Raw genomic sequence first — 27,779 nt, 5'->3', positions numbered from 1 at the left:
AATGGCAAGAAATATTCGAGGTGATGAATAACAAGAACCTACAGCCAAAAATAATCTACCCAGCAAAGCTATCACTCAGAATCGAAGGCCAGATAAAGAGCTTCACTTATTTAAAAAAAAAAAAAAAAAAAAAAAAAAAAAGCTAAAGGAGTTCATCACCACCAAACCAGAATTATATGAATTGCTGAAGGGGTTCTTTTGGAAGAGAAAGTAAATAAAGATAAAAACTATGAACAACAAATATGTAACTATCAACAAATGAATCTAAAAACCAAGGGAATTAAAAAAAAAAATCTGATGAACAATATTAACTGGTGAATATAATAGAATCAGAGGTATGGAAGGGGAGTGGACTGACGATTCTCGGGAAAAGGGGAAAGGGGTGGGGGAAGAGACTGAACATAAACTGTGCACCTATGGATGAGGACAATGGGGAGTGGGGAAAGGGCAGAGGGTGGGGTGGGAACCTGGTGGAGGGGAGCAATGGGGGGAGGGGGGTATGAGGAACATTTATAATAATATGAACAATAAAGATTTATTTTAAAATAAATAAATAAATATACTTCACATACACACACACAAAAAATTACTCAGACTACAGTGTTAGAGGTATAGAAAAACTGATAACTGTTGATTGGTTGTTCATTTGTAATTGTAATCTTCACCTACCTTGTTTTTCTCCATTCTTTCCACTTTGAATTAATCCTCCCTTGGAAATTTTGAAAATACTGCATGGCAAAGTGAAGCTATTCATCCCTCAGACCAACTAGACCTTTTAGGTTCCTGATATGCATGTTGTCTCTTAATTTGATGTAAACTTCTTTGTTAGAAAACACATTCCTTATTTTTCTAACTCCTTCTGTTTTCAAGGTACATTTTACTTTCTCGTGTGCTTTTTACTCTTTTATTTCTTCCATTTATACATAATTATTTATAGAAAATATTCACAGATATATTTATAGAAAATGTTATTTTAAACTGTCTGATATGTTCATGCTAAGCATTTTGCCTCAAATGTCAAGTTTCTTTTCTAAGGCATTCTGGGAACTAAGCTGTCCATACTGATTCTGGCCTTTTCAAGATACAAAGATTCATAGGTCTTTTTAGAGTTCAAGATATTATACAAATGATACAGATATCAAATGATCTAGAAAAGTTTACAGTGTGTTCCTGGAAGTTCATGGTTCAGAATTCTCTCAGAAGACAGCATGGAGATTTTTTAAATAGAGATTCTGGATAAAAGGTCATTTGGAATTTGCCACTCCAAGAGGACAGGGAGTTTGAGAATTGCTGATATAATCCAGCCCCTCATTTTACAAATTAATAAGGAAATTATGTACTAAGGGTTTCAACCAGTGTGCCTCAGCATTTTTAAAGCATGCAATACCTGACTATTTAATGTGGGGCACTGACTTCTTTTCCCTTAGATTATCAAATGGAATAATGTGAACAGCCAACTGAACCAAAGCTATCTTGTGTGAATGAATCAAAATTACACTTATTTCTTATGTCAGATTGGCAAAAAAATATATATGTATGTATTTTTGGTGTGCCACGGAATTTTTGTAATTAGTTTACGCGTTCCATATGACATGAAAAAGGTTGAAAATCACTGGCCTAAGGTATAATCTAGGATTCTTAATGAAGTGTACTGACTATTATTTTCTGTTCTTATCAGGTTACCTTATTTATGTTTTTTTAAAATATATTTTATTGATTTTTTTACAGAGAGGAAGGGAGAGGGATAAAGAGCTAGAAACATCGATGACAGAAACACCGACCAGCTGCCTCCTGCACACTCCCTACTGGGGATGTGCCCACAACCAATGTACATGCCCTTGACTCTAATCAAACCTGGGACATTCCAGTCCTCAGACTGATGCTCTTTCCACTAAACCAAACCGGTTTTGGCTATTTATGTTTTCTTATAAAATTTGGTCTTTATTAATGTTTATTATAAACACAATAGCTATATAATTTCTCACTTTTCCTGAATTCCCCAAGCTCTCCTGTATAAAGTTTAATTCTTCCTTGAGAGTTTGAAATAAAAGATAAGAGGGTACACTAAACTCATATGTCTAATCTTTTCCCTTTCACATTTTATTTTGATTAACCTTAGTACTGTAAGAGAATGATCTTTATTATTATTAGAAACAGGATGTGTCCAGTCCTTAGAACTGAAACTTAGAAAATTTTATCAGTAATCAGTGCTGTTAAAAGCAGAATAATAGAGAATGTTCACTAATAAAAAGAAAAAGGAGGAAGAGTTGACAGCGAGAGAGAGAAAATAAATGTTTAAACTATTTAAATAAATAGTAGAAGAATATAAAAACATGAGCAAAGAATGAGTAATGAACCAAGAAGACAAGGCAGAATTCTTTAAAAAATAAATAAATAAAATGTGATTCTAGATGTCAGAGATATGCTTAAGAATAATTGAAGGAAAGGTGGTGATTAAACATGGTTTACCATCTACACTAGTAAAAGAGTAAGATGCAGATTAACCGTACCTTTGCAAAGCTCACCAATCAATCAGAAGTGAGTATGCAAATTAACCCAACAAAGATGGCTGAGTGGCTGGGGGCAGGCCAGGCCATTTGCATTGTTGCCATGGCTTCGACACAGGCCTTCTGCACTATCCCAGCCACTCTGGGCAGTGTGGGAAGGCAGAAAGGCGGCTCCTGCCGGAGTGAAGATGGTGCCAGCAGCCAGGGGATGGAAGGCCCTTTCTTGCATGAATCTTTGTGCATCGGGCCTCTAGTTAATTGATAAATTGTTAAAACTGGGTGGGAAGGAGAACTAAATAGGAAACACAACATGTGAAATTGAAAAACAAGTGGGTTAAATAACAAAAGGTAGTTAGTGGTGTGGAAAATATAGCTAATGAAATTACCTGAGAGAGACAAAAAATATGAAAAAGAGGCTAAGAGACATAAAGGATAGAATGAGAATGATTAATACATTAAGTAGTATTAAAAATGAGGGAATAATGGAGAGAATGGGGCAGTGGCCATGCCCATAGCAGTAATGGCCTAGATTTTTTCAGAATTGATGACAAACAGGAACCCTCAGATTTGAGAACACAAGTACCTAGAAGGATACATAAAAAGTTATCTACATCTAGGCTGGCCAGTGTGGTTCAGTGTCTGAGGGTTGACCCATAAACCAAGAAGTCACCAGTTTGATTCCTAGTCAGGGCACATGCCCGGGTTGTGGGCTTGATCCCCAGTAGGAGTGTGCAGGAGACAGCTAATTGATGTTTCTTTCTCATCAGTGTTTCTATCTCTTGATCTCTCTCCCTTACTCTCTCTCTAGAATTAATAAAAACATATTTAAAAAACAAAAACAGAGAACAGGAAGTGTTTGCTTGGGATTGGGAAGTAGAGAGATTTTAGTAAAAAGGTACAATTTACAGTTATAAAATAATAAGTTCTGAACATTTAATGTATAATATGGTGACTATACTTGATAACACTATTGTATAAATACAGTTTGCTAAGAGAATAGAACTTAAATATTCTCACCAAATATATATTTTTCTATAATCTCCCTTAATACATGTACTTACATATTCATGTAATATATATAAAATATTTGAGGTGTACATGGTAATTAAATAGATGAGAGGAATCCTTTTAACCTGTATACATATATCAAATAATTTTAATATGCCCTTTAAATATTTTTATTGTTATATATAACCTTTACTTATGGGATATATCTGCCAGTTGTATACAATATAATTTCTCAAAGCTTGGAATCAGATTGGACACTGCAGCCTTATCTCCTGTTCCACATTGATTTTTCATGTGGTAAGCAAAGATACTATGTCATCAAAAGGAATGTGGTACGTTCTGATGTTGACTATTTCTTATGATGTCCTGCAGATGTCACTGTGTTTCTTTTGAAAAGTCAAAATATCTCTGTTGCCCCAGAGTTCCTCAGGAAGAGTTTGGGAACCCTTGCCTTCTTTGTGCTTCAGTTCTTTTTATGCTAAATATGTACTGTTTTCTTTTTTTTTAATTGCAACATGTTTTAAGGTGTTGCTCTCTTTCCTCACACTTATGACTGATTCGGTGTCTCTTTATTTACTTTTTTGACCTTGCAGAGGCTTTAGATAAATCATTCAGATTTTATAGGTCTACCAAGTTTTCTCTTTTGTCTTCTGTTCTCTTTTGTCCTGAGTTCAAATTCATTAAAAGACAAAATGAAACACTAAGTTAGGACAGTTTGCTAGTCCTTAGCTCAAATCACACTACTCAGCTATTTTGATCATTTCACTCCATCTTGCACTTTGTTACTCTTAGAATTTGACATTACCTACAAACATGCCTTTGCTTTATAAAACTGACCTGCTTCTGGAAAATTGCTAGCAAATGAGCAATCACACTTGCAGTTTAAATTCAATAAATATTAGTAGCATCTATCTACACTAATTGACCATACCTTTACGACACTCACCAGTCAATCAGGAGTGATTATGCAAATTAACCCAACAAAGATGGTGGGTTAATATGCATACACAGGCACGAGGGAGCAGGGCGCACCACCCCAGACACTCCAGGCCTCTGGGCAGCATGGGAAGGCAGAAAGGTGGCTCTGGCTGGAATGAAGACAGCGCCGACAGCCAGGGGAAGAAAGTTGCATTCTTGCACATATCTTTGTGCATCAGGCCTCTAGTTTATATAGAAGCTACTTTGCTTTGATATTATATCCCTGCTTTCCCTATCCAAATCACATAGGGATGTGATTAGATATTAGGGATTAATGTAGGATTGAAGTTCCATGGAACAGTGTTAGGATTTTTAAAAATATATATTTTATTGATTTTTTTCAGAGAGGAAGAGAGAGGAACAGAGAGTTAGAAACATTGATGAGAGAGAATCATCGATCGGCTGCCTCCTGCACATCCCCTACCGAGGATGTGCCTGCAACCAAGGTACATGTCCTTCCTTGACCGGAATCAAACCTGGGACCTTTCAAACCGCTGGCTGACGCTCTATCCACTGAGCCAAACCGGTTTTGGCTAGGATTTCTGACAAAATACCTTACTGTGTTCTAGAGCATAGCTACCATCCCCTTAAATTGTAGAGAGAAGGATACTCAGGGAACAATGTAAAGTAACAAAATTTAAAGAGCTTTATATGTAAAACCTCAATGCACAATTCCAGGAAAGCTAGCCTAAGGCTTTGAAATGTCCTTCCACCCAAATCTAAGAACTTATAGTATATTTCAGTTTGAATCATCAAATAAAGAGACAGAGGATAGAGAAACGAGTCAATAAGTGAGTTTTATCAGAGTGGCTATAATATATACAGATGAGGTGATTGGGCCTTCTGTCATCTAGTGAAAGGTATAATGTTATCATTTATCAGTGCAAAAGTATAAGAACTTTTAACAAGTACTAATTCCATACCCAGCATCTATAGGCCTCCCATCTGCCTGAACCATAACAAGCCCTTCTCCCTAATATAGAGAAGACAGGGAAAAGGAGGCCTCTCCTTCTCTAACCTAAAGCAATGCAGTCTAAATTACCAATCCCTGGTTTAATTATTTCGTCTGTTCATTTCCCAAAATAACTGTTTCCAAATATGTAAATCTTTAACTTGAATAGAATATTACAGCATTCACACACTGCTTTTAAATACCATTTGCTTATCTTAAAATAATTATACTCTATTCATACTTCTTCTCTCCTATAGTAATAAGTGTCAGAGAGAAACAATGAGGTAGGAGACACTGGGCTCACATATTCACTGCCATAGGTATCTTTTTCCAGTCCTTTTTCTGTTTGCTGCTGAAACCCTCTGGCACATTGTGTTTTGAGTCATTTTTTTATGTTCTTTTTTTAAAAGTGGTTTTTGTATTCATTTGCATCAACTTATTTTATTATTTAACTGGTGACCTGTTGCAGGAATATTCCTGCAAGACTTATGGCGGGCTTCCCTCCTGCCACCGCCACCTCTCCCGCACCCCTCCTCCTCTCCTGCTGCGGTCACCGCTGCCACCCTCCACCTGGCCCGCGGCCACCGCCACCACCGTCTCCATGGCCACGCGCGCTGCCACCATCTCTGCACGCCTCATCCAGCACCCCTGACCCGCCGCACCTGCTGCGCACCCTGACCTGCTGTGCTCTCCACCGCTGCCTCTGGGGCCTTGCACACCACTGCTGCACACCCAGCCCCTCCCACCCAACCCACTGTGCCTGTTGCCTCGCTCCACCCCACCCCACACACACTGCCAGTGCTTTCCCTCCAACAGCTGTAGCCACCTTCCTTTCCACTTTCCCTCCCTCTTCCTTCTATGCTGTCTTCAGTCTTCACTCCTCCTTCCCTTCACATATGCAAATTAACCACCATCTTTGTTGGGTTAATTTGCATACTCGCTTTGATTGGCTGGTAGGCATGGCTTGTGGGTGTAGCAGAGTGATGGTTTATTATTATTAAGTAGGAAATCAAAAGATATTTTATTGTGTATACTAACAACTTACATAAGGTGTATAATTTCATGAATTTAAAGTTATTCTTTGAAAGAAGTAACTTAATACTTTGTAGAGCCTAAAGGGCAAAACATTTGTCTTTTGGTGGATGGTGTACAAAATCCTAGAAAAACAAAATAATTGAAAAGTCTGGTGCTTAATAATTAAAATGTGTGTAGATTATAGCATATATGTAGATGTCATTTAATGATTTGATTCTCCAACTTATAAACGGTTCTCTTCAGGTACATTTAGTAATTGTTAAAACCTTAAATACATTTCCCCATGTAAGCATTATTTTTAACTAGAGGCCCAGTGCATGGATTTGTGCACCGGTGGGGTTCCTTGGCCTGACCTGCTCCCTCTCGCAATCTGGGACCTTTCGGGGGATGTTGGATTGCCGGTTTCAGCCCAATCCCTGCAGGTCAAGCTGAGGGACACCACTGGTGCACAACATGTGCACCAGGCCTCTAGTATGCTTATTAAGATTTTTGGTTATCTTTTCCAGCCCTCCCCCCTTCCCTCTGAGATTCGTCTGTCCTATGTTTCCATGCCTGTGCATTGAGCATCTGCCCCCTGGTGGTCAGTGTGCATCATAGCGAATGGTGGAACAGTATGCCAGTTGGTTAGGCTTTTATATATATATATATATATGACTACAGACTATTCTCTAATATGGATGTGTTATAATATATTTGCCCCTGCTTTGGGGACATTCAGCTTATTGCCAATTTTTTTTATTTTTTATGTTGTGATAATTGAACATCTTTTTTATATAACTTAGTCTCAGTTTCCCTTTTTCTCCTTACCTACAAGAGGCCCCTGCTATTATTGGTCCTATTATTCAATGGTATTCTTTGAAGGTTAAGGGACCTAATATTCATTCATTCTTTCTTTTTTTTTTAAATATATTTTATTGATTTTTTACAGAGAGGAAGAGAGAGGGATAGAGAGTTAGAAACATTGATGAGGGAGAATCATCAATTGGCTGCCTCCTGCACATCCCCTACCGGGGATGTGCCCGCAACCAAAGTACATGCTCTTGACCGGAATTAAACCTGGGACCTTTCAGTCCGCAGACCAACGCTCTATCCACTGAGCCAAACCGGTTTCGGCGGGACCTAATATTCTTTTTTTTTTTTTTTTTTTTTTTTTTTAAATATATTTTATTGATTTTTTATAGAGAGGAAGGGAGAGAGAGAGAGAGCTAGAAACGTTGATGAGAGAGAAACATCGACCAGCTGCCTCTTGCACACCCCCTACCGGGGATGTGCCCGCAACCAACGTACATGCATGCCCCTGACCGGAATCGAACCTGGGACCTTTCAGTCCGCAGACCGACGCTCTACCACTGAGCCAAACCAGCTTCGGCAAGGGACCTAATATTCTTAAATGCTTGGCACAGTGTGTGGCACATTGTAAGTGCAGAATAAATAATCTCCACAACCTTTCTCTGATTCAGCATTGATACAGGAAATATGATTTGAAATGGTTCTTTGAGGCAAGCACTGAATCTTTTTACAATAGCACAGCAAGGGATGCCAAATGGAGGAGGAAAATCCGAAAGATTGAAGCTGTAAGATTGGAAAGAGTTTCTGTAGTCATTCATTTATATTAGTTGTTCCCAGTAGTATATTCTTTATATAAAAAGAATATCTTAGCTGGAGACTGTCAGAATATAAATTTCTTCCTTTGAATGAAAATGTATACGTTTATTAAACTAATATTGGAAGAGAAAAACATTGAAAAGCACTCTTTAAAATAGTGCAATCATATGTGTGTTATTTTTATTTATTGTATCTAAATTTTATATTCTGATATTTTACTCAAGTGTGTGTCCAATGATGTCTTCTCTGCTTTCTTTTTCTTTTTTTTTAATTATTCTAGTCACGTGAACTGGAAATTTCAGTTTATTGGCGTGATTGGCGATCTCTGTGTGCTGTAAAATTTCTGAGGTTAGAAGATTTTTTAGACAACCAACGGCATGGCATGTGTCTCTATTTGGAACCACAGGGTACTTTGTTTGCAGAGGTAATAAATGTATTTTATTAAATGTGCATAACTGCGATTGAAATTATATATGTAGACAGCATGATGTAAAAGTGGAAAGAATATTAGGCTAAACAACAGACAGCTTGAAATCTTGGCTCAGCTTTGCCACTGAAAAGGTATATTATTTTTAAGACAAATAATTTATCCTCTAATTTGTTTACTCAGAGGGGGTTGGACTATGTTATATCTAAGGTTCTCTTAAGTTTTCAAAACTTAGTCGTGTAGTGAATTTCATGACCATAAATCCAGTGCTATATTCATATTAACTTAAATTTTCTTCACTGTAGGTTACCTTTTTTAACCCAGTTATTGAAAGAAGACCAAAACTCCAACGACAAAAGAAAATTTTTTCAAAACAGCAAGGTAATTATTATGAAATCAAATACTAAGTGTTTTGGTGTTTCCTGAAGTAAAGAAAATCTGCAACTTTTTTTCTTTTTAAAAATCTTTATTGTTGAGAGTATTATAAGCCCCATTCTACCCCCAACCTCTCCCTTCCCTATTTACCCTTTCTAGTTTGTCCTGCTCTCCACCTCAGGCCATCACTAACCTATTGTGTGTGTCAGTGGGGTATATACATATTCATACAAGTTCTTTGGTCGATCAATTCCTATCCACTCACCCACCCACACCTACCTTCCCTCTGAGATTCCAGTCTATTTCATGCTTCTGTGTCTCTGAGCCCATTTTGTTCATCAGTTTATTTTGTTCAGTAGATTCCACATATGAGTGAGGTCATGTAATACTTGTCTTTTTCTGACTGGCTTATTTCACTTAGCATAATTCTCCCCAGGTCCCTCCATGCTGTCTCAAAGGGTAAGAGATCCTTCTTTTTTACTGATGCATAATATTCTATGGTATAAATGTACTACAGCTTTTTTTTTTTTTTATCAATTCATCTACTGATGGGCACTTGGACTGTTTCCAGATCTTAGGTGTTGTAAATTGTGCTGCTATGAACATAGGAGTGCATACATTTTTTCTGATTGGTGTTTCGGGTTTCTTAGGATATATTGCTAGAAATAAGAATATTAGGTCAAATGGCAGTTTCCATTTTTTGAGGAAACTCTATACTGTTTCCATAATAGCTGCACCAGTCTGCATTCCTACCAATAGTATACTAGGGTCCCCTTTTCTCCACATCTTTGTCAGTATTTGTCATTTGTTGATTTATTGATGGTATCCATTCTGATAGGTGTGAGTAATATCTCATTGTCATTTTAATTTGCATCTCTCTGATGATCAGTGACTTTAAGCATTTTTTTCATTTCTCGTGGCCTTCTGTATGTCCACTTTGGAGAAGTTTCTAGGTCCTTTGCCCATTTTTAAATTGGAATATTTATCTTCCTTTTGTTAAGTGGTATGAGCTCCTTATATGTTTTGGATATTAACTCTTTATCAGATGTATCATTGCCAGACATGTTCTCCCTTACAGTGGGCTCCCTTTTCATTTTGTTGGTGGTTTCTTTCGCTGTGAAACTTTTTATTTTGATATAGTCCCATTTGTTTATTTTCTCTTTAGTTTCCTTTGCCCTAGTAGATGTATCGGTAAACATATTGCTATAAGAGATGTCTGAGATTTTGCTGCCTATGGTTTCTTCTCTTTTTATGATTTCACAATTTACATTTAAGTCTTTATCCATTTTGAGTTTATTCTTTTGTATGGTGTAAGTTGGTGGCCTAGTTTCATTTTTTTGCCTGTATCTGTCCAGTTTTCCCAGCACCATTTATTGAAGAGACTCTCTTGACTCCATTGTATGTTCTTGCCTCCCTTGTTCTTGCCTCCCTATGCTTAATTAATATTTAATTAATTAAATATTAATTAAGCATAATGGTTCTCGTCAATTTCTGTTCTGTTCCATTGATCTATATGCCTGTTCCTGTGCTAGTAACAGGCCGTTTTGATTATGGTAGTTTTGTAGTATAACTTGATATCTGGTATTATAATCCCTCCAACTTAGTTCTTCTTTCTCAAGATTATTGCAGCTATTTGGGGTCTTTTTTTGTTCCATATAAGTTTTGGAGAGTTTTTTTCTAGATCTGTGAAATATGCTGGTAGTATTTTAATAGGGATTGTATTGAATCTATAGATTGCTTTAGGTAGTTATGAACATTTTAATGATGTTAATTCCACCATGAACATGATATATTCTTCCACTTGTTTATAACTTTCCCTTTCTCTTTCTTCAACATCTTATAGTTTTTGGAATACAGATCTTTTACCTCCTTGGTTAAGTTTATTCCTAATTATCTTAATTTGTTTTGTTGCACTAGTAAATGGGATTGTTTGTTTAGTTTCTCTTTTGGAGAATTCATTAGTGGTGTATAAAAAATGCCGTTGACATCTGGGTGTTAATTTTGTATCCTGCTACATTGCCAAATTCATTTATTTAAATCTAGTAATTCTTTGATGGAATCTTTAGGGTTTTCTGTGTGCAATATCATGTCATCTGCGAATAATGAGAGTTTTATTTTCTCATTATTTCTTCTTGACTGATCGCTGTGGCTATGCCTTCCAGTATGTTCTTTATTAATGCTGTCATTCTTTATTTCTGACTGGTCTTTTTTCATAGTTACTATATCTGTACTCATGCTGTTGAGTATCTTTGCAGTCATTATTGTGAACTCTATATCTGATAAATTTGTTATCTTCATTTCATTTAGCACTTCTTCTGAAGAATTCTCTTGTTCTCTCATTTGGGGCTTATATTTTGTCTCCCCCTTTTGGCTGCCTGTTTAGGTTTGTGTCTGTGCATTAGGTAGATCTGTTATGACTCCCAATCACTAGTGCAAGAAAATGTCAGACACTGTTTGTGACTGGACCTGAGTACCTGTTTGGAGAAGCTATCCACAATCCACAGGTTGTTGCTTCCTCTGGTGGGGCTCAGTTCCTTTGGAAAGGACCAAAATTTGCACCAAGGTCTGCTTTTCCTTGCTCCAGGCCTGGATTAGATCAGGCAAAGATTCAAAGCCTCCAGAGAAGGGCCTCTGCCTGCATCTGATTGGTATTCAGTTTGATTAGCCTTAGGCTATCCATCTCAGAAAGGGGTGAGAAGTTTTCCAACTGGGGGGGGGGGGCAAAGACTCAAAACCTCCAGAGACTTGCCTCTGTCTGCAGGTTGATTGTTATTTTCAGTCTCTTATTGGGCCTCAGAAACTCCACAGGGTGGGGCAAGAGTTTTTCAATTACTTTCCTCCCACTTACCCCACAGCAAAAGCTACCTTAATGGTAAAGATGTACAGGAGAGCTGAAACCGGTTTGGCTCAGTGGTAGATCGTTGGTCTGTGGACTGAAAGGTCCCAGGTTCGATTCCGGTCAAGGGCATGTACATTGGTTGCGGGCACGTCCCCGGTAGGGGGTGTGCAGGAGGCAGCTGGTCGATGTTTCTCTCTCATCAATGTTTCTAGCTCTCTATCCCTCTCCCTTCCTCTCTGTAAAAAATCAATAAAAATATATTTAAAAACAAAAAAATAAAATTTAAAAATTAAAAAAAAAAAGATGTACAGGAGAAAGATGTCCTCTGCAGTATGAGGGAATGTCTCAGCACAAGAATCAGGTGTCTGCCTTCTGAGCTCTAACCTCATAGTCCCCAACCCTGGCTTCAGTTCACATGGCTCAAATCCACTGTACTCTCCCTCTGCCAGAGGCCAAGGTGAGTGGCTGCACATGAAATTTTGTGCATTGGCCCTTTAAGAGAGTGCCTGCATTTCCAGCCATTTCTCCCTGGTAGACAGCAACCCAACTGCTTTTGACAGCCAGATGTTATGTGGGCACCTTTCTCAGTTCTGGGCTGGGGGGGGCCAAACTTGGGGTTTAGACCCCAGAGTTCTCAGTGGCAACCCCCCACAGCTGAGATATCCCTCCAAAAATTCAGCTGCTGTCTGTGGGAGCCTAGCCAGCCCTTTTGTGTCTCCTCAGTTCCCATCAATCTCTATATGGTCTCCACTACCAATCCTTGGTTATCAGGGTTCTCTCCAGCCAGTCTTCAGTAATTATTCAGGGTGATTTATCTGTATTTTAATTATAATTCCAGTTTGGTCATAGGAGTGTGTCCATGTAGTTTCCACTTATTCCACACCATTTTGGGATCTCTCCATTCTATTTTAAAAGTGATATCCATCTTTGTGTTTTGTTTTTATCTGTGTATTCATTTATTTTTATTAAGGAATTTTTCAAACATACTCATAAGTAGAGAGACTAGTGCAGTGTACCATCACTCAACTTCAACCACAGTCAACTCATGATCAATTTTTTTATTTATCGCTCACTCATTACTTCTTCAGATTAATTGAAGCAAATCCAGACATCATATTGATTTACCAAGTGTACCAATTAATAATGCAGGTTTTTTTCAATAGACGGAGTTACACACATGTTGATATTTATGCGATTTGATATGTATGCTATTTTGTTATATTGACAGCAAGCTTCAAAACTTCATATGTCAAATTTTCTGAAAGTGTTAACATCATAGATATTTTTATACTTAAAAAACGTCGAATTTCGAGCCAAAAAAAAAAAAAAAAACATTTGCGGAAAGTTTTAATTCATTACTTTATTTTGAAGAAAAGTGCTGCTGAAAGTTATTGTATACTTTGGGAAGCTTATGGTGAACATGCTCCATCTTAAGATACTTGTGAGCGCTGGCTTAAATGCTTTACAAGTGATGATTTTTATGTGAAAGACAAAAAACGTCCTCAAGGTCAACCGAAAAAGTTTGAATACCAACAAACTCAAAAAGAACTTGCAGAAAAATTAAATATTACTCAGAAAACAGTTTCCAATTGTTTACAAGCAATGGGAAAGATTGTAAAGGAAGGAAAATGGGTGTCACATCAACTGAATGAAAGACAAATGGAAAACTGAAAAGTCATCTGTAAAATGTTGCTTAAAGGGCACAAAAGAAAGCCTTTTTTGCATCAAATTGTGACACTGGTGATGAAAAGTGGATTTATTTTGAGACCCCGAACACACAAAATCATGGGTTGATCCTGGTCAACCATCAACATTGACTGCAAGGCCTAATCGCTTTGGAAAAAAGACAGTGTTCTGCATTTGGTGGGATCAGAAAGGTGTGGTATATTCTGAGCTTCTAAAACCAGGTGAAACCGTTAATTCTAATTGCTACTGACAATCAATTTGAACCACACTTTGATCATGAAACGACCAGAATGTGCCAGAAGACACACCAGAGTACTTTTGCATCATGATAATAAAGCATCAAACACTTCAAAACCAGTTAAAAACACATTAAAAGATCTTGCTTGGGAAGTATTAACCCACCTGCCATATTATCTAGATCTTGCTCCTTCTGATTACCACTTGTTCAGATCGATGGCACACGCACTTTCTTAGAAGCACTTTAAAACGTATGAAGAAGTGGAAAGTTGGGTCTCTGAATGGTTTGCCTCAAAAGAAGAAAAGTTCAATAGGCAGTATCCACAAATTACCTGAAAGATTAATTTAAATAAAGCACTTTTGATGTTTCTCTTGAAATTACCATTTTTATTTTTTTTTATTACAAAACCCGCATTATTAACCGGTGCACCAGTATCCTTAAATATTATAGTTAGTATCTCCAAAAAGTAAGAATTTTTATTAAACCATAACCAGATGGCATTACCAGACTTTAAAAATAAAGTATCTAGCCAAAACCTGTTTGGCTCAGTGGATAAAGCGTCAGCCAGCGGACTGATAGGTCCCGGGTTTGATTCCGGTCAAGGGCATGCACATGGGTTGCAGGCACATCCCCAGTAGGAGATGTGCAGGAGGCAGCTGATCTATGATTCTCTCTCATTGGTGTTTCTAACTCTATATCCCTCTCCTTCGTCTCTGTAAAAAAATCAATAAAACATATTTAAAAAATAAAATAAAGTAGCTACCTATTTATCTTTAATAGGTAGGTACTATTTTGCACTAATCTTTATAACAAATAGTTAACTATTTTTTAAGTGGCATATTTTATTTGTCCTTAAATTATAAACCAATGAATATGAATTTTTAAATTATAGCTTTTGGTAATATATTTTAAAAATTACTTGTTCTGTTTTCTTTATTTACAATTCCACAGGCAAAACATTTCTTAGAGCTCCTCAAATGAATATTAATATTGCCACTTGGGGAAGGCTAGTGAGAAGAGCTATTCCTACAGTAAATCATTCTGGCACCTTTAGCCCTCAAACACCTGGGCCTGCTACAGTGCCAGTGGTTGATGTACGCATTCCAGAGCTAGCACCTCCAGCTAGGTATGTGTCTAAGATTGAAGAATTGCTTTTATTAAGTAAATAAAATTGTGACATTTGTATCTATTGATTACAGTGGGCCTATTGAAATCTCATTTTCTTCCTAATAGTATTATGAAATTAGTATTCTGATTACTTTTAAAAATTGTTTGCTTGTACTTTAGATTATTTAAAATACATATTTTTAATAACTTTTTGGTGAATTAACTTTCTCTTTTATAAGTGATTCTACAGTAACTAAATTGGACTTTGATCTTGAACCTGAACCTCCTCCCGCCCCACCGCGTGATTCTTCCCTTGGAGAAATGGATGAATCTGCTGAATTAAGAGATTTGGATGCACCAGAACAGGCAAGGCATTTTAAAACTTGTATTTTTACCATGTGAATTACCAGCAAAAGCATCATAGTGAATGAAGTATATATTTCATTTATTTAAAAATTGTACCTTGTCAGTGTTGCTCAGTTAGTTGGCGCATCAACCCATGCACCAAAGTGACAGGTTCAATTCCTAGTTAGGATACATACCTAGGTTGAATCCCTTTAGGAGGCCAGTAGATCGATGTTCTCTCTCACATCGTTATTTCTCTCTCTCTCTCTCTCTCTCTCTCTCTCTCTCTCTCTCTCTCTCTCTCCCTCCCTCCCTCCCTCCCTCCCTCCCTCCCTCCCTCCCTCCCTTATTTCTCTCTTTCTTTTTCTTCTTCTCTCTCCCTCCCTCACTTCTTCCTCCTCTCTCAATTCAATGAGCATATCCACAGGTGAGGATTTTTTTTTAATTGTCTGTGTTTTTGTGTTCTTATGAGTGAAACATAAAAATCCCTAGATGTCCATGGGCCAGTTGAGATAAAATAGGCTGCTTCAGCTAAAAAGAGCATAAGGCCGAAACCGGTTTGGCTCAGCGGTAGAGCGTCGGTCTGCGGACTGAAAGGTCCCAGGTTCGATTCCAGTCGGGCATGTACGTAGGGGGTGTGCAAGAGGCAGTTGGTCGGTGATTCTCTCTCATCAACGTTTCTAGCTCTCTAGCTCTCTCCCTTCCTCTCTGTAGAAAATCAATAAAATATATTTAAAAAATAAAAATAAAAAAAGTAAAAAGAGCATAAGAACATGGTTGAGCCGGGACTGGTTTGACTCAGTGGATAGAGCGTCGGCCTGTGGACTGAAAGGTCCCGGGTTCGATTCCGGTCAAGGGCATGTACCTTGGTTGCGGGCACATCCCCAGTAGGGGGTGTGCAAGAGGCAGCTGATCGATGATTCTCTCTCATCGATGTTTCTGACTCTCTATTCCTCTCTCTTCCTCTCTGTGAAAAATCAATAAAATATATTTTTAAAAAAAGAAAAGAAAAAGAACATGGTTGATAGTAAATGACATATTGCTGAACACTCTGCCTCTTCTGGCTTGGTTAACATAATTTCTGAATATGCATTGAAGATGACAATAATGTGTTACTTTTTCACATATTTTACATAAATGCAGTATACAATTAATAATCTTAAAATGAGTATTTAGTATCTGAATTTCACTTTTCTTACCCATGTTGACTTCTGACATTTTTATTTTAACTTTGTTCTTACCAACTAAGTTGTTTCTTAAATGTTTCTATAATTTAATGAGTATTTAATATTTTACAGGACTCAGAAGCTGTTTTTGATATTGAAAATGAAAGAAATAATATACGTCCAAAATCTCAATCAGAATTTGAAGCTGACATTCCTCAATCAAGCCTAGAATATAGTGGAGTTCGAGAACTTGATGATAGAAGGTAAGGAATATATACACAACTTCGTTATTGCATGTTTGGTATACTTTTGCCTTATTTTTAACTGTCATTACTATTTTCAGATCTCAACAAATGTTGCAGTTTAATCTACAAGACTTCAGATGTTGTGCTGTCTTGGGCAGAGGACATTTTGGAAAGGTAATCTCTTAATATTTCTTTAATACCTACAAAAGTAATAACTCAAGTGGGAAATAATTATTTTAATCTCATTTCAGGTGCTTTTGGCTGAATATAAACACACAAATGAGATGTTTGCTATAAAGGCCTTAAAGAAAGGAGACATTGTAGCTCGAGACGAAGTAGACAGGTTAGCTTTTTAAAAATAAAATTATTTTTCTGAAGTTGTGACTTAACAGCAAAACTTTTTTGTGTGTGTAACAATACATGAAGAAACTAAATAAATTAATGTATCTATACTTGAAGTAAGGTGGGCATTAATTAAATATTGTTTCTCTTTCCAGCCAACTCCTTCTTTCCCTTCTTGGACAGTTTTCTGATTAGGGAATATCAGAGAAAGATGATAACATTTTTAATCTAATTGTATTAGTTTTTTATGCTTGGAGATGTTAAAGTGTTTATATGAAATAGAAACTTATCTGTGGTTGAGTGAGACTATTTCCCATTTTGTTTTATAGAAATTTAAAATATCATTTACAGATAATCTGCAGTATTGTTTATATAGTCTACTTTTTAAAATGCACTTATATCTATTGTTTTAAAAAAGAGGAAATGATATATTTTACCACAGCATCTCACCTTTCTGGGTTTAATAACTGGAAATTGATATGTGTATATCTCTGTATTATTAAAATTCAAGGACTTTGGGGATAAAGTTGTAATTCGGCTAGAGAATATACTTTTTATAACTATCATTAATAGGATGATTAAAAATGAAAATAAGTTAATTCCAAGTCATATTTGAACATTTGACTTGATTTTCTTCTATTTTAAGTCAAGTTGATTTTCAGGGAGAGGAGTAGTAGTAATTTTTTTCTATTTAGTCAAAATTAATGTTCCAGAGTCAGAAATTTTAAATACTGTTTTTTCTAGCAGCTTGTAAAAATTTTTATAGGAAAAACCTATGATTCTATAGACTTTACAGAGAAATTATAACACTCTCAAGGAGCTCCTTGAAGCATGTTATAGAATTCTCCATGTAGCCTCTCTCTTTCCAGTCAGCCTTCCAAATTAAAATTTATGCAGCATATCTTTACTTCATATATTATATGATAAAATACTTGAATCCTGTAACTTATTAATTAAAAAGACTGTTCTAATTTCAGTTTCCTTGGTCACAAACTTTTATTTTTATTATGCTTTAGGTTGCTAAATTCTCTGACCAATTCCTGATAAATTTTAACAGTTTACCCTAATTAAACTGTTTCTGTTAACTATAACACTACCTATATGTGTGCTGCTCTGGTACTATCAGTGTGAACTCTATAATCTTTGTCATACTAATCATATATTTTAGTTTGTGTTAACATATTTCAATTCATTATATACGTCAAGCAGACCAAATTTTTTAAGCATATGTAGCAAAACAAAGACATATTTTATGGTTTTAAAGTTATAATTGTTTAGGACCTCACTTAATTTGGAGTTTGTTGATTTTTAAAGAGCATTGTTTTCACCTAGAACCTAAGGGGAAGAAAAATACCTATTTATTTTTAAATGTTTTCTCTTACAGCCTGATGTGTGAAAAAAGAATTTTTGAAACTGTGAATAGTGTAAGGCATCCATTTTTGGTGAACCTTTTTGCATGTTTCCAAACCAAAGAGCATGTTTGCTTTGTAATGGAATATGCTGCCGGTGGGGACCTAATGATGCACATTCATACTGATGTCTTTTCTGAACCAAGAGCTGTGTGAGTATGCTTCAGACATTTCTCTGAATTTTTCATGACTAAATTTTTTCTGGGAAGGAAAAAAAAAGCTCTCTGAATTCTTGCCCCCTACCCCCTTTCCCAAATAGAAAGTAAGACTTTAGAAATTCTTACCTTTTGCCACAAAAAAAAATCTATTTTACTCTGTTGTCCATGTTGAAAATTTCATGGATTACCCTAAATCATACTTGATCATTTAAATATAAAATTTAGGTTCATTTTAATAAAATTTTTGCTGGGTTTGCTGTTTTCTTATAATTTTTAAAAAATATATTTTATTGATTTTTTACAGAGAGGAAAGGAGAGGGATAGAGAGTTAGAAACATCGATGGGAGAGAATCATCGATCATCTGCCTCTTGCACACTCCCTACTGGAGATGTGTCCACAACCAAGGTACATGCCCTTGACCGGAATCAAACCTGGGGCCTTTCAGTCCACAGGCTGATGCTCTATCCATTGAACCAAACTGGTTTCGGCTTTTTTTTTTTTTTTTTTTTTTTTTTAATAATTTTAAAAAGTTGATTTGTTGTGTTTTTTGTTTTTGTTTTTTGTTTTTTTGTTTTTTGAGAGAGAGAGAGGATAGGAGAGGGAGAGAGAGAGAAACATTGATGTAAAATGCCCCCTACCAGGGATCAAACCCACAATCCAGCCATGTGCCCTGACCAGGAAACAAACAGGCATAGGATGACACCCAACCAACTTAGCCACAGTGGCCAGGGCTAAAATTTTTGTTTTCTATTACATTTTATCCCTAGGGATTGCCATTATGACCGTGGCTTTAAATTCCAAATATACTCAAAGGACATTGTTAAGTGGAAACAGAAGGGGTAGAATAGTCTGTGTCATATAATTGTCAGAAATACTTATATTTGTATTTTAAAGGGTAATTTTAAGTATTTGTATATTAATATGTTTACAATATCTCTGAAAGTATCTAATAAAGTGGTGTATATATATAGCTTCCAATGAAAGACATAGAAAGTAGACTAAATCAGAATCCTTTTTGTAATTCTTGAATATGACATAATATGAAAGTTTTACTTATTCAAATGCATAAAAAATAAATAATAGCATACATAAAATTGAATATGTACATATATGTATTTCTCTCCCCCCCCCATGTTATCCCATTTATAGCTCTTAAATGGTGGAGCTAGGATTTGAACCTAGGAAAGTGCTCTTAATAACTACATTCTACATGCTAGTATTTACCAAATTTAGGTGTGTTTTTTTAAATCCTCACCCAAGTATAAATTTTTCATTCATTTTAAAGAGAGGGAAAAAGGAAGAGAGAGAAAGAGACATTGATTTGAGAGAGAAACATTGAATAGTTGCCTGCTATACATGCCTGCTGACAGGGATCAATCCTGCAACTTTTCAGTCTATGGGATGGTGCTCCAACCAGCTGCGTCACACCAGCCAGGACTCACTAAATTTATAGCATTCATTGGCCAGCATGACTTTTCCCTCTGTATGGCTAATATTATTTCTCATTTAACTTATCAAACTAAGTTACTGATTTTTCCTATTTTGTCCTGACCTCACCTACCACTTCCCAGATCTACTACTCTTCTGGTCTTCTCCATCTTAGTAAAAGTCGTTACCATCTGTCGATTGTACAAGCCAAAACATGGGAGTCATTCTTGATCCTCTTTTTCCTCACATGCAATATCCAAATTATTAGCAAGTTTGATCAATTCTACCTTCAAAACATATCTCAAATCAGTAGTAAATCTTTATTGGGTTTATTCTTAAATTTTCACTGCTTGTTTATAATTTGAAAACTGACATTTGTTTAGCATTTTTACTTCTTTGATTTGTAATATAACCATTAGAAGTATGTAGAGCAGATAGTAGTATACTGTTAGACCTTCAAGTTTCAGATTAAAATAGAGGTTAGTTCTGATAGACAGTGATGCTTTCAGAAAGAAGACAAAATCCAGAAAGTAGAAAAAGGCTAAAAATATTTCATTTCCTGAATATTTAAAAGTTAATATTTAAAAATTAAAAGCAGGACATTTAGACTATGCATAGCCCTGTACTACCCATGGAAATTTCTTCTGTGTTGTTATGCCTTTAAACTATGTTTTGTATGTTTATATATAAAATCCAGTTCATCCTTTAAAAACTTTTATTTTTGCTGAGACTATAATTCATATACAAATGAAATAAGCCCAATGAAATACAGAAATAAAATGATACATTGCCTACTTCAAATCTGAAGTACTTCTCTAATTATTCAGATCTCACCTCAAATGTTATTTTTTTTTTGAAGATCATTTTTTAGTATCTTATCTAAAATACCACTATTACTAATGTCCAAGTCATGTTTCTATTGTATTTTATTTCTCCATAACATTTTATTTCTACCTTTTCATCTATGTATTTATTTTTTACATAAGATGTAAAAGGCGGAAGAAAAAAAGGACCTTTTCTATTCTGTGTACTAATGGAAGAGCTAGAAGGGTGGCTGGCACATAGGTGACCAGTGACTTTTTACCGATTGAGACTATGAAATCAAAATCAGTTCAATTCCTAGCTTTTCTGTTTTCTAGCAATGTCACTTTAGACAAATTACTCTCTGAGAACTTCATTCTCTGCTTTTTAAAAATATTTTATAAAAGTTTTATTTTAAGATTAAATAAGCTCATTGATGAAAATATTTAACACAGTACATGATACATAATAAACATTCGCTGAAATAGATACTAGAGACCCAATGCACGAAATTCGTGCACGCGATTGGTTGGGGGGGGGGGGGGGCCCTTAACCCAGCCTGCACCCTCTCCAATTTGGGACCCCTCAAGGAATGTTCAACTACCCGTTTTGACCCGACCCCACCAGGATCGGGTCTAAACGGGCAATTGGACATCCTCACAATCCAGGATTGCTGGCTCCCAACTGTTCACCTGCCTGCCTTCCTGATTACCCCCAATCACTTCTGCCTAACAGCCTGATCACCCCCTAACCACTCCCATGCCAGCCTGATTGATGTCTAACTGCTCCCCTGCCAGCCTGTTTGCCCCCAATTTCCCTCCTCTGCCAGCCTGATCACCCCTAACTGCCCTCCCCTGCAGGGTTGATTGCCTCTAACTGCCCTCCCTTGCAGGCCTGGTCCCTCCCAACTGCCCTCCCCTGCTGGCTATCTTGTGGTGGCCCTCTTGTGTCCATATGGGGGCAGGATCTTTAACCACATGGGGGGCAGCCATATTTTGTGTTGGAGTGATGTCAATATGCATATTACTCTTCTATTAGATAGGATAGAGGCCTGGTGCATGAGTGGGGGCTGGCTGTTTTGCCCTGAAGAGAGTCCTGGATCAGGGTGGGGGTTTTCTTGGGGCATAGGACGGCCTGGGCAAGGGGCCTGTGGTGGTTTACAGGCCAGCCATGGCCCCCCTGCGACCCAAGCAGAGGCCCTTGGTCTTCCTTTTAAGGTAATTCTAAGGAATTTACCTTCTACAATTGAAACTTTGTAACCTGGAGCAGAGCCAAGTCCCCTGCTCGCTCTGAGGCTGCCACCATTTCTGTTTGGATTTGTTTACCTTCTATAATTGAAACTTTGTAGCCTAGAGTGGAGGCCTAGGCCGGCCAGGGCTGCAGAAGGGCTTTTTCTATTGCAGGGGAAACCCAAGCTTCTCTCCTTCTCTCTGTGGCTGCAGCCATCTTGGTTGGGGTTAATTTGCATATTTGCTCTGATTGGAAGAGTAATATGCAAATTGACTATCACTCCAAGACTAAGGTGACCAGATGTCCCGCTTTTGGCGGGACCGTCCCGATTTTTAACAATTTGTCCCACGTCCCACGGTGTTTTAAAAAAGTCCAAAAGATTTAAAAGAATCTTTCCAAAAATAGGAACTTTTTTAAAACACCACAGGATGTGGGACAAAGTGTTAAAAATTGGGACTATCCCGCCAAAAGTGGGATGTCTAGTCACCTTATCCAAGACACAAGATGGCCTGCAGGGGAGGGCAATTGTGAGTAAGGGGTGACCAAGCCAGCAGAGGAGGGCAGTTGGGGGAGACCAGGCCAGCAGAGGAGGGCAGTTGAGGGAGACCAGGTCAGCAAGGGAGTACAGTTGGGAGGGACTGGGACTGCAGGGGAAGACAGTTGAGGTGGTGGTGGTGGTGTGGGGGGAGGCAGGCCTGCAGGGGAGAGCAGTTGAAGGGGACCAGGCCTGCAGGGGAAGGCAGTTTGGGGGGACCAGGCCTTCAGGGGAGGGCACTTGGAAAGGACCCAGGTCTGCAGGGGAGTGCAGTTGTGGGCGATCAGGCCAGCAGGTAGGGAACTTAGGGGTGACCCAGCCAGCAGAGTAGGGAAGTTGGGAGAGACCATGTCTGCAGGGGAGGGCAGTGGGGGTACCAGGTCTAAAGGGGAAGGCTGTTAGGGGTGACCAGGCCTAAAGGGGAGGGCTGTTAGGGGTGACTGGGTGAGCAGGGGAAGGGAGTTAGGTGCCATAAGGGGAGGGCAGTTTGGGGCATGCAGGCCTGCAGGGGAGGGCAGTTAGGGGTGACCAGGGCAGTTAGGGGTGACTGGGCCAGCAAGTGAGGGCAGTAAAGGGCAATTTAGCCAGCCAGGGAGCAGTTAGGCGTAGATAAGGCTGGCAGGTGAGTGATTAGAGATAATCAGGCTGGAAGGCAGAAGTGGTTAGGGGCAATCAGGCAGAGGCAGGTGAGTGGTTGGGAGCCAGCATTCCTAGATTGTGAGAGGAATGTCTGACCACCTGATTGGGCCTAAACGGGCAGTTGGACATTCCTCAAGGTGTCCCAGATTGGAGAGGGTGCAGGCTGGGCTGAGGGACACCCCTCCCCATGCATGAATTTCGTGCACCAGGCCTCTAGTGTATAAATAACCACCTTAACATTTTATTTTTTTATTTTTTATTTTTATTTTTAAATATATTTTTATTGATTTTTTACAGAGAGGAAGAAAGAGGGATAGAGAGTTAGAAACATCGATGAGAGAGAGTCATCGATTAGCTGCCTCCTGCACACCCTCCATTGGGGGTGTGCCCGCAACCAAGGTACATGCCCTTGACCGGAATCGAACCCGGGACCCTCCAGTCCACAGGCCGACGCTCTGTCCACTGAGCCAAACCGGCTTCGGCCACCTTAGCATTTTAGAATCACATTTGTTCTAGTGGACCTTAGTTAAATCTTTTAAATTTTTGACAAGTATTTATATAAGATCTAATGTATTATCGAATAAATATTTCTAAATACTTGCATATTACATTTTTCTTAAATTGTGTTCTATTTTGATAAAAATAAGTAAACACAGGCTTGGCCAGTTTAGTTCAGTGCATAGAGCATCAGGTCGCATACAGGGTTTGATTCTTGATCCCTGGCCTCCTCCGGGCACATGCAGTAGGCAATCTGTCAATGTGTCTTTTTCATATCAATGTTTCTGTTTCTTTGTCTCTTCCCTCTCTTTCATTCTCTCTGAAAAGATCAATGAAAAAATATTCAGGTGAGGATTTACAACAACGAAAATAAGTAAACACAAAACATAGCTATATTATCTACATGTACATCTAACTGAATTCTAAAACTTTGAAGAACATTCACCAAACTGACAAGAATTGTTATCTCTATGGATGATAGTCACTTTGGGGTGAGATGGTAGATGAATAAATATAATGCTATGCCTTGGGACAAGGGTATTCTATGTATTTGATAGAGAAAATATCCATGTTTTGCTTGTGTAGTTAAGAATTGACTCTCCTCCTAAGTATCTCCTAATAACCTATTCTACACTGAAAACAAATCTACATTTTTTAAATTCACTCATTTATGTATTACTTGCTTCCTCATTCTGTATGCCTACCACATATCAGGCATTATGTTAGGCATCTATATATATAAAAGCCTAAGTGACCATTACAGCAGAACAACCAGTTACCATGATGTGCACTGACCACCGGGGGGCCAGATGCTCAATGCAGGAGTTGCTCCCTGGTGGTCAGTGTACTCTCACAGGGGGAACACTGCTCGGCCAGAAGCCAAGCAGCAGCAGCAAGCACAGCGGGCCGGGATGAGCATGAGCAGCAGGGTGCCTGGCCCCAGTTCAGGCTCCACCCTGGCTGCCTTCCGCTTGGAGCACTGCTACATCTCTTGGGGGATGTCCAACTGCCAGTTTTGGCACAATCCTCGCAGACCAGGCTGAGATCAGGCCTAAACCAGCAGTCGGACATCATCCCCCGGGGGATCCTGGATTGTGAAAGGGATGTCCAATTGCCAGTTTAGGCCTGATTTCCACAGGCCAGGCTGAGATCCGGTCTAAACTCGCAGTCAGACATTCCCCGAGGAGTCCTGAATTGCGAGAGGGCATAGGCTGGGCTGACACTCAATGCAGGAGGAGGGGGTGTGTGTGTGGGGGGGGGTGCAATGAGGCCTAGAGGCACATGTTATGGCCCAGGGATCCCAGGAACCACAAGCCTAGAGCTTGCTTTCCAATAAAAAAAATTGGGGAGAAGGGTAAGTGGCTGGATGCCACCACTCTGGGAAGAGTGGCTCCAGGAGGGAAAAGCCTCCCTAGGTGCTGCCTGGCCTGGCTGGTGTGCCATGATGGACCACGTATCATCCTTGGTGGTGCCCCCAAGTCCTTCGGCTCACAGCAACTCTCCGGTGAGGTGTAGGAAGCACAGCCCCTCCTACTCCCACAGTTGCTCCCCATCCTGCTCCACAATGGACGCAGCGCTGCCTGGCCTGCACTGCATCAGCTCCAGCTTCTGGCTTCCTACCCGCTCCTTTGTATACTACATGCACTCAGGTGTGACTTCAGCCTCCCCGGCCAATAGAACCACAGCATAGCCAGAGAATGGCAGGACTCAGCCACTAGGGGTGACTGGGCATTGATTTGGCCGTGTGTTTACATTTTTAGGAAAGCAGGGCAGCCTGCTCCTGCCACCTGCATCACCTTCTAGGCTAGAGAGACCCACTGATCTCTGTATTTTTCCTTTCCGGAATCAAAACCTCTTAGGGATGAATGATCCCAGCGATGGCCCCAACAAACACTTGGTGTCACTGTCACACACATTACCAGTCATTACAGCCCATTCCTCAGCCCGCAGTGCCCTGCTCTACCCATTGCCACTCACCTGTCACCCCCTGAGGGCCACCTTAATGTGAGCAAGATCTCAAATGACCCCGTCCTTTTTTCTTTCTTCCTCTAAAAACCTTGCATTTTAAAAATACATATTTGATTAATTTCGGAGAGGGAAATAGAGATAAAAACATCAATGATGATAGAGAATCATTGATCAGCTGCCTCCTGCACATTTCAAACGGGGGATTGAAATCTCCTGTGGTTCCTCCCTGGCAGGCAGGCCACAATCAGTGGTGTGGGAATGAGAAGGAGGGAAGGCAGGGAACAGCATAGTGGCAGTGCAGCAGCAAGGGAAGGAGGAGAGGGTAAGGCAATGAACCTGATCGGCCCTGATCACCAGCCAGGCTTAGGGATCCCACCTGTGCACTAATTTCATGCAGAGTCAACAAATCTAAAGCCAAACTCATTTTCCCAGCACAACTTTGACTACTATATATTTTTTTACCTATTCATTACACTAAGAAGGAAACCTTGGGAGTCATCTTAAGCTCTTCTTTCCCTCATCCTCAACAGCCAGTGAGACACTTAAGTCCTGTCATGCTAGTTTTAAAATTTCTCTTAAATCTATCATTAATTTCTCTTAGTTGGCACTACAATGAAGGTTCTCACAATTTCCATCTGTTCCATCCTAATGGCCTTATCTATTATTTTCTCCTCTGGCTATCTACCTACTTTTACTCCAACCTGCATACTACTGTCAGAAACATCTAACAAATCTGATTAAAATAGTTTGATTCTCTATCACAAAGAGAAAAGAAACTTAGTATCCATAATATCAAGACCCTTCACAAGTTGATCCCAAGCTTCTTTTCAGCCTCCTCTCTCGTTACTTCTTCTCCATTCTTTACTTTAGCCATGGTAAACTTATTGTTTTAAAAAATATTATGCCTCTTACACCTCTAGTTCTTCCCCTCTCAAGGGAATGCCCTATATTTCACCTATGAAAGTTTTCTTCACTCTGTCCTTTTGCCCTTACAGCATATTGTAATTTCTTGTACAGGCCAGGCTGAGGGTCTACAGACCAGGTTGAAGGACTACAGTAGAAGCCATCAGACAAAGTTAATTAATGGCTTCCATTGCAGAGATCGTATTTTTTCTTTCATATGGATTATTTATTTATTTATTTATTTATTTATTTATTTATTTATTTTGGAGACAGAGGAAGGGAGAGGAGAGAGAAACATTAATTGGTACCTCCATATACACCCCTACTGGGGATCGAACCAGCAACCTGGGTATGTGCCATGACTGAGAATTGAACCAGCAACCTTTTGGTGCACTGGCTAATCCTCAACCAACTGAGCCACAGCAGGCAGGGCTTGCTCCCTGTGTGGGCCCCCTCCCCCGCCCTCTAATATTTAATGTTTAGCACATCTCTTACTATGTCTGGCATATAGTAAGGACTGAATAAATATTTGTGAAATTAGTTAACTATAGAATTCTGCTTTGAAGTATAAAAGTATAAACTAGGATTCAAGATCAGTGGAATTTATTAAACATTTATTTAATTTTTCAGATTTTATGCTGCATGTGTAGTTCTTGGGCTGCAGTATTTACATGAACACAAAATTGTTTATCGGTAAGTGAAGTTTTGATAATGGCTTACTTTGGTGTGTATTAGAATTAAAGATAATTAAGAAGGACCTTTTTTGTTTAATCAGCTTCCTTAATTTTCTCTTTCATATGATAAGTGACCTCTCAAAAGTTAAATTCCAGGTTTGAAAGATACGGTTAACACAGTAATTATATGAAGGACCTCTTTATTCCTAAACCTCTGCCCATTATGGAATTATAGTAGTCAAATTATAAGTTGGCCTCTTGATAACACAGTTCCAACAATATTCATCCTGATGGATATTTTACATTCAACTGCAGAAAACTTCTGTAAAACTAGTACTACTCAAAAATTTTTCATGTTAAGATAAGTAGCTTGTACCAGAGTTTAAAGCATCATCTGCTTCTTCATTGAGTCTTGCTGTCAACCAAACAGTGTACTTTGGTGACAACTGATTTATATCTGGTGCAATCTCCTTATCAAATCACAGAGCCAGAACAAATAATGCATAGCCCAGCAACTAGTCTATGGGCCACACTTTGAATAGCATTGCTCTAGACCAGCGGTTTTCAAACTTTTTCATCTCATGGCACACAAAAATTAATTGCTAAAATTCTATGGCATACCAAAAATATATTTTTTGCTAATCTGAATAATTTTGATTCATTCATACCAGATGGCTATT

General features: G+C 38.5%; 1 protein-coding gene across 1 annotated transcript in view; it reads left to right on the top strand.

Annotated features, from left to right (window-relative positions):
• Window positions 1-27,779, top strand: part of PKN2 (protein kinase N2) — a 151,773-nt gene that overhangs the window by 108,796 nt on the left and 15,198 nt on the right. The window contains exons 9-17 of the mRNA XM_084872309.1: window positions 8,366-8,509; window positions 8,818-8,893; window positions 14,602-14,776; window positions 14,997-15,123; window positions 16,401-16,531; window positions 16,612-16,687; window positions 16,765-16,856; window positions 18,240-18,416; window positions 27,056-27,118. Of these exons, the coding sequence (XP_084728435.1) occupies window positions 8,366-8,509; window positions 8,818-8,893; window positions 14,602-14,776; window positions 14,997-15,123; window positions 16,401-16,531; window positions 16,612-16,687; window positions 16,765-16,856; window positions 18,240-18,416; window positions 27,056-27,118 (1,061 nt within the window). The remainder of the gene's footprint in view (window positions 1-8,365; window positions 8,510-8,817; window positions 8,894-14,601; window positions 14,777-14,996; window positions 15,124-16,400; window positions 16,532-16,611; window positions 16,688-16,764; window positions 16,857-18,239; window positions 18,417-27,055; window positions 27,119-27,779) is intronic.

Source organism: Pipistrellus hanaki (genome assembly GCF_964339955.1).
Source record: "Pipistrellus hanaki genome assembly, chromosome: 2".
Taxonomy (NCBI): domain Eukaryota; kingdom Metazoa; phylum Chordata; class Mammalia; order Chiroptera; family Vespertilionidae; genus Pipistrellus; species Pipistrellus hanaki.
This window is presented reverse-complemented; position numbering and strand designations above follow the sequence as displayed.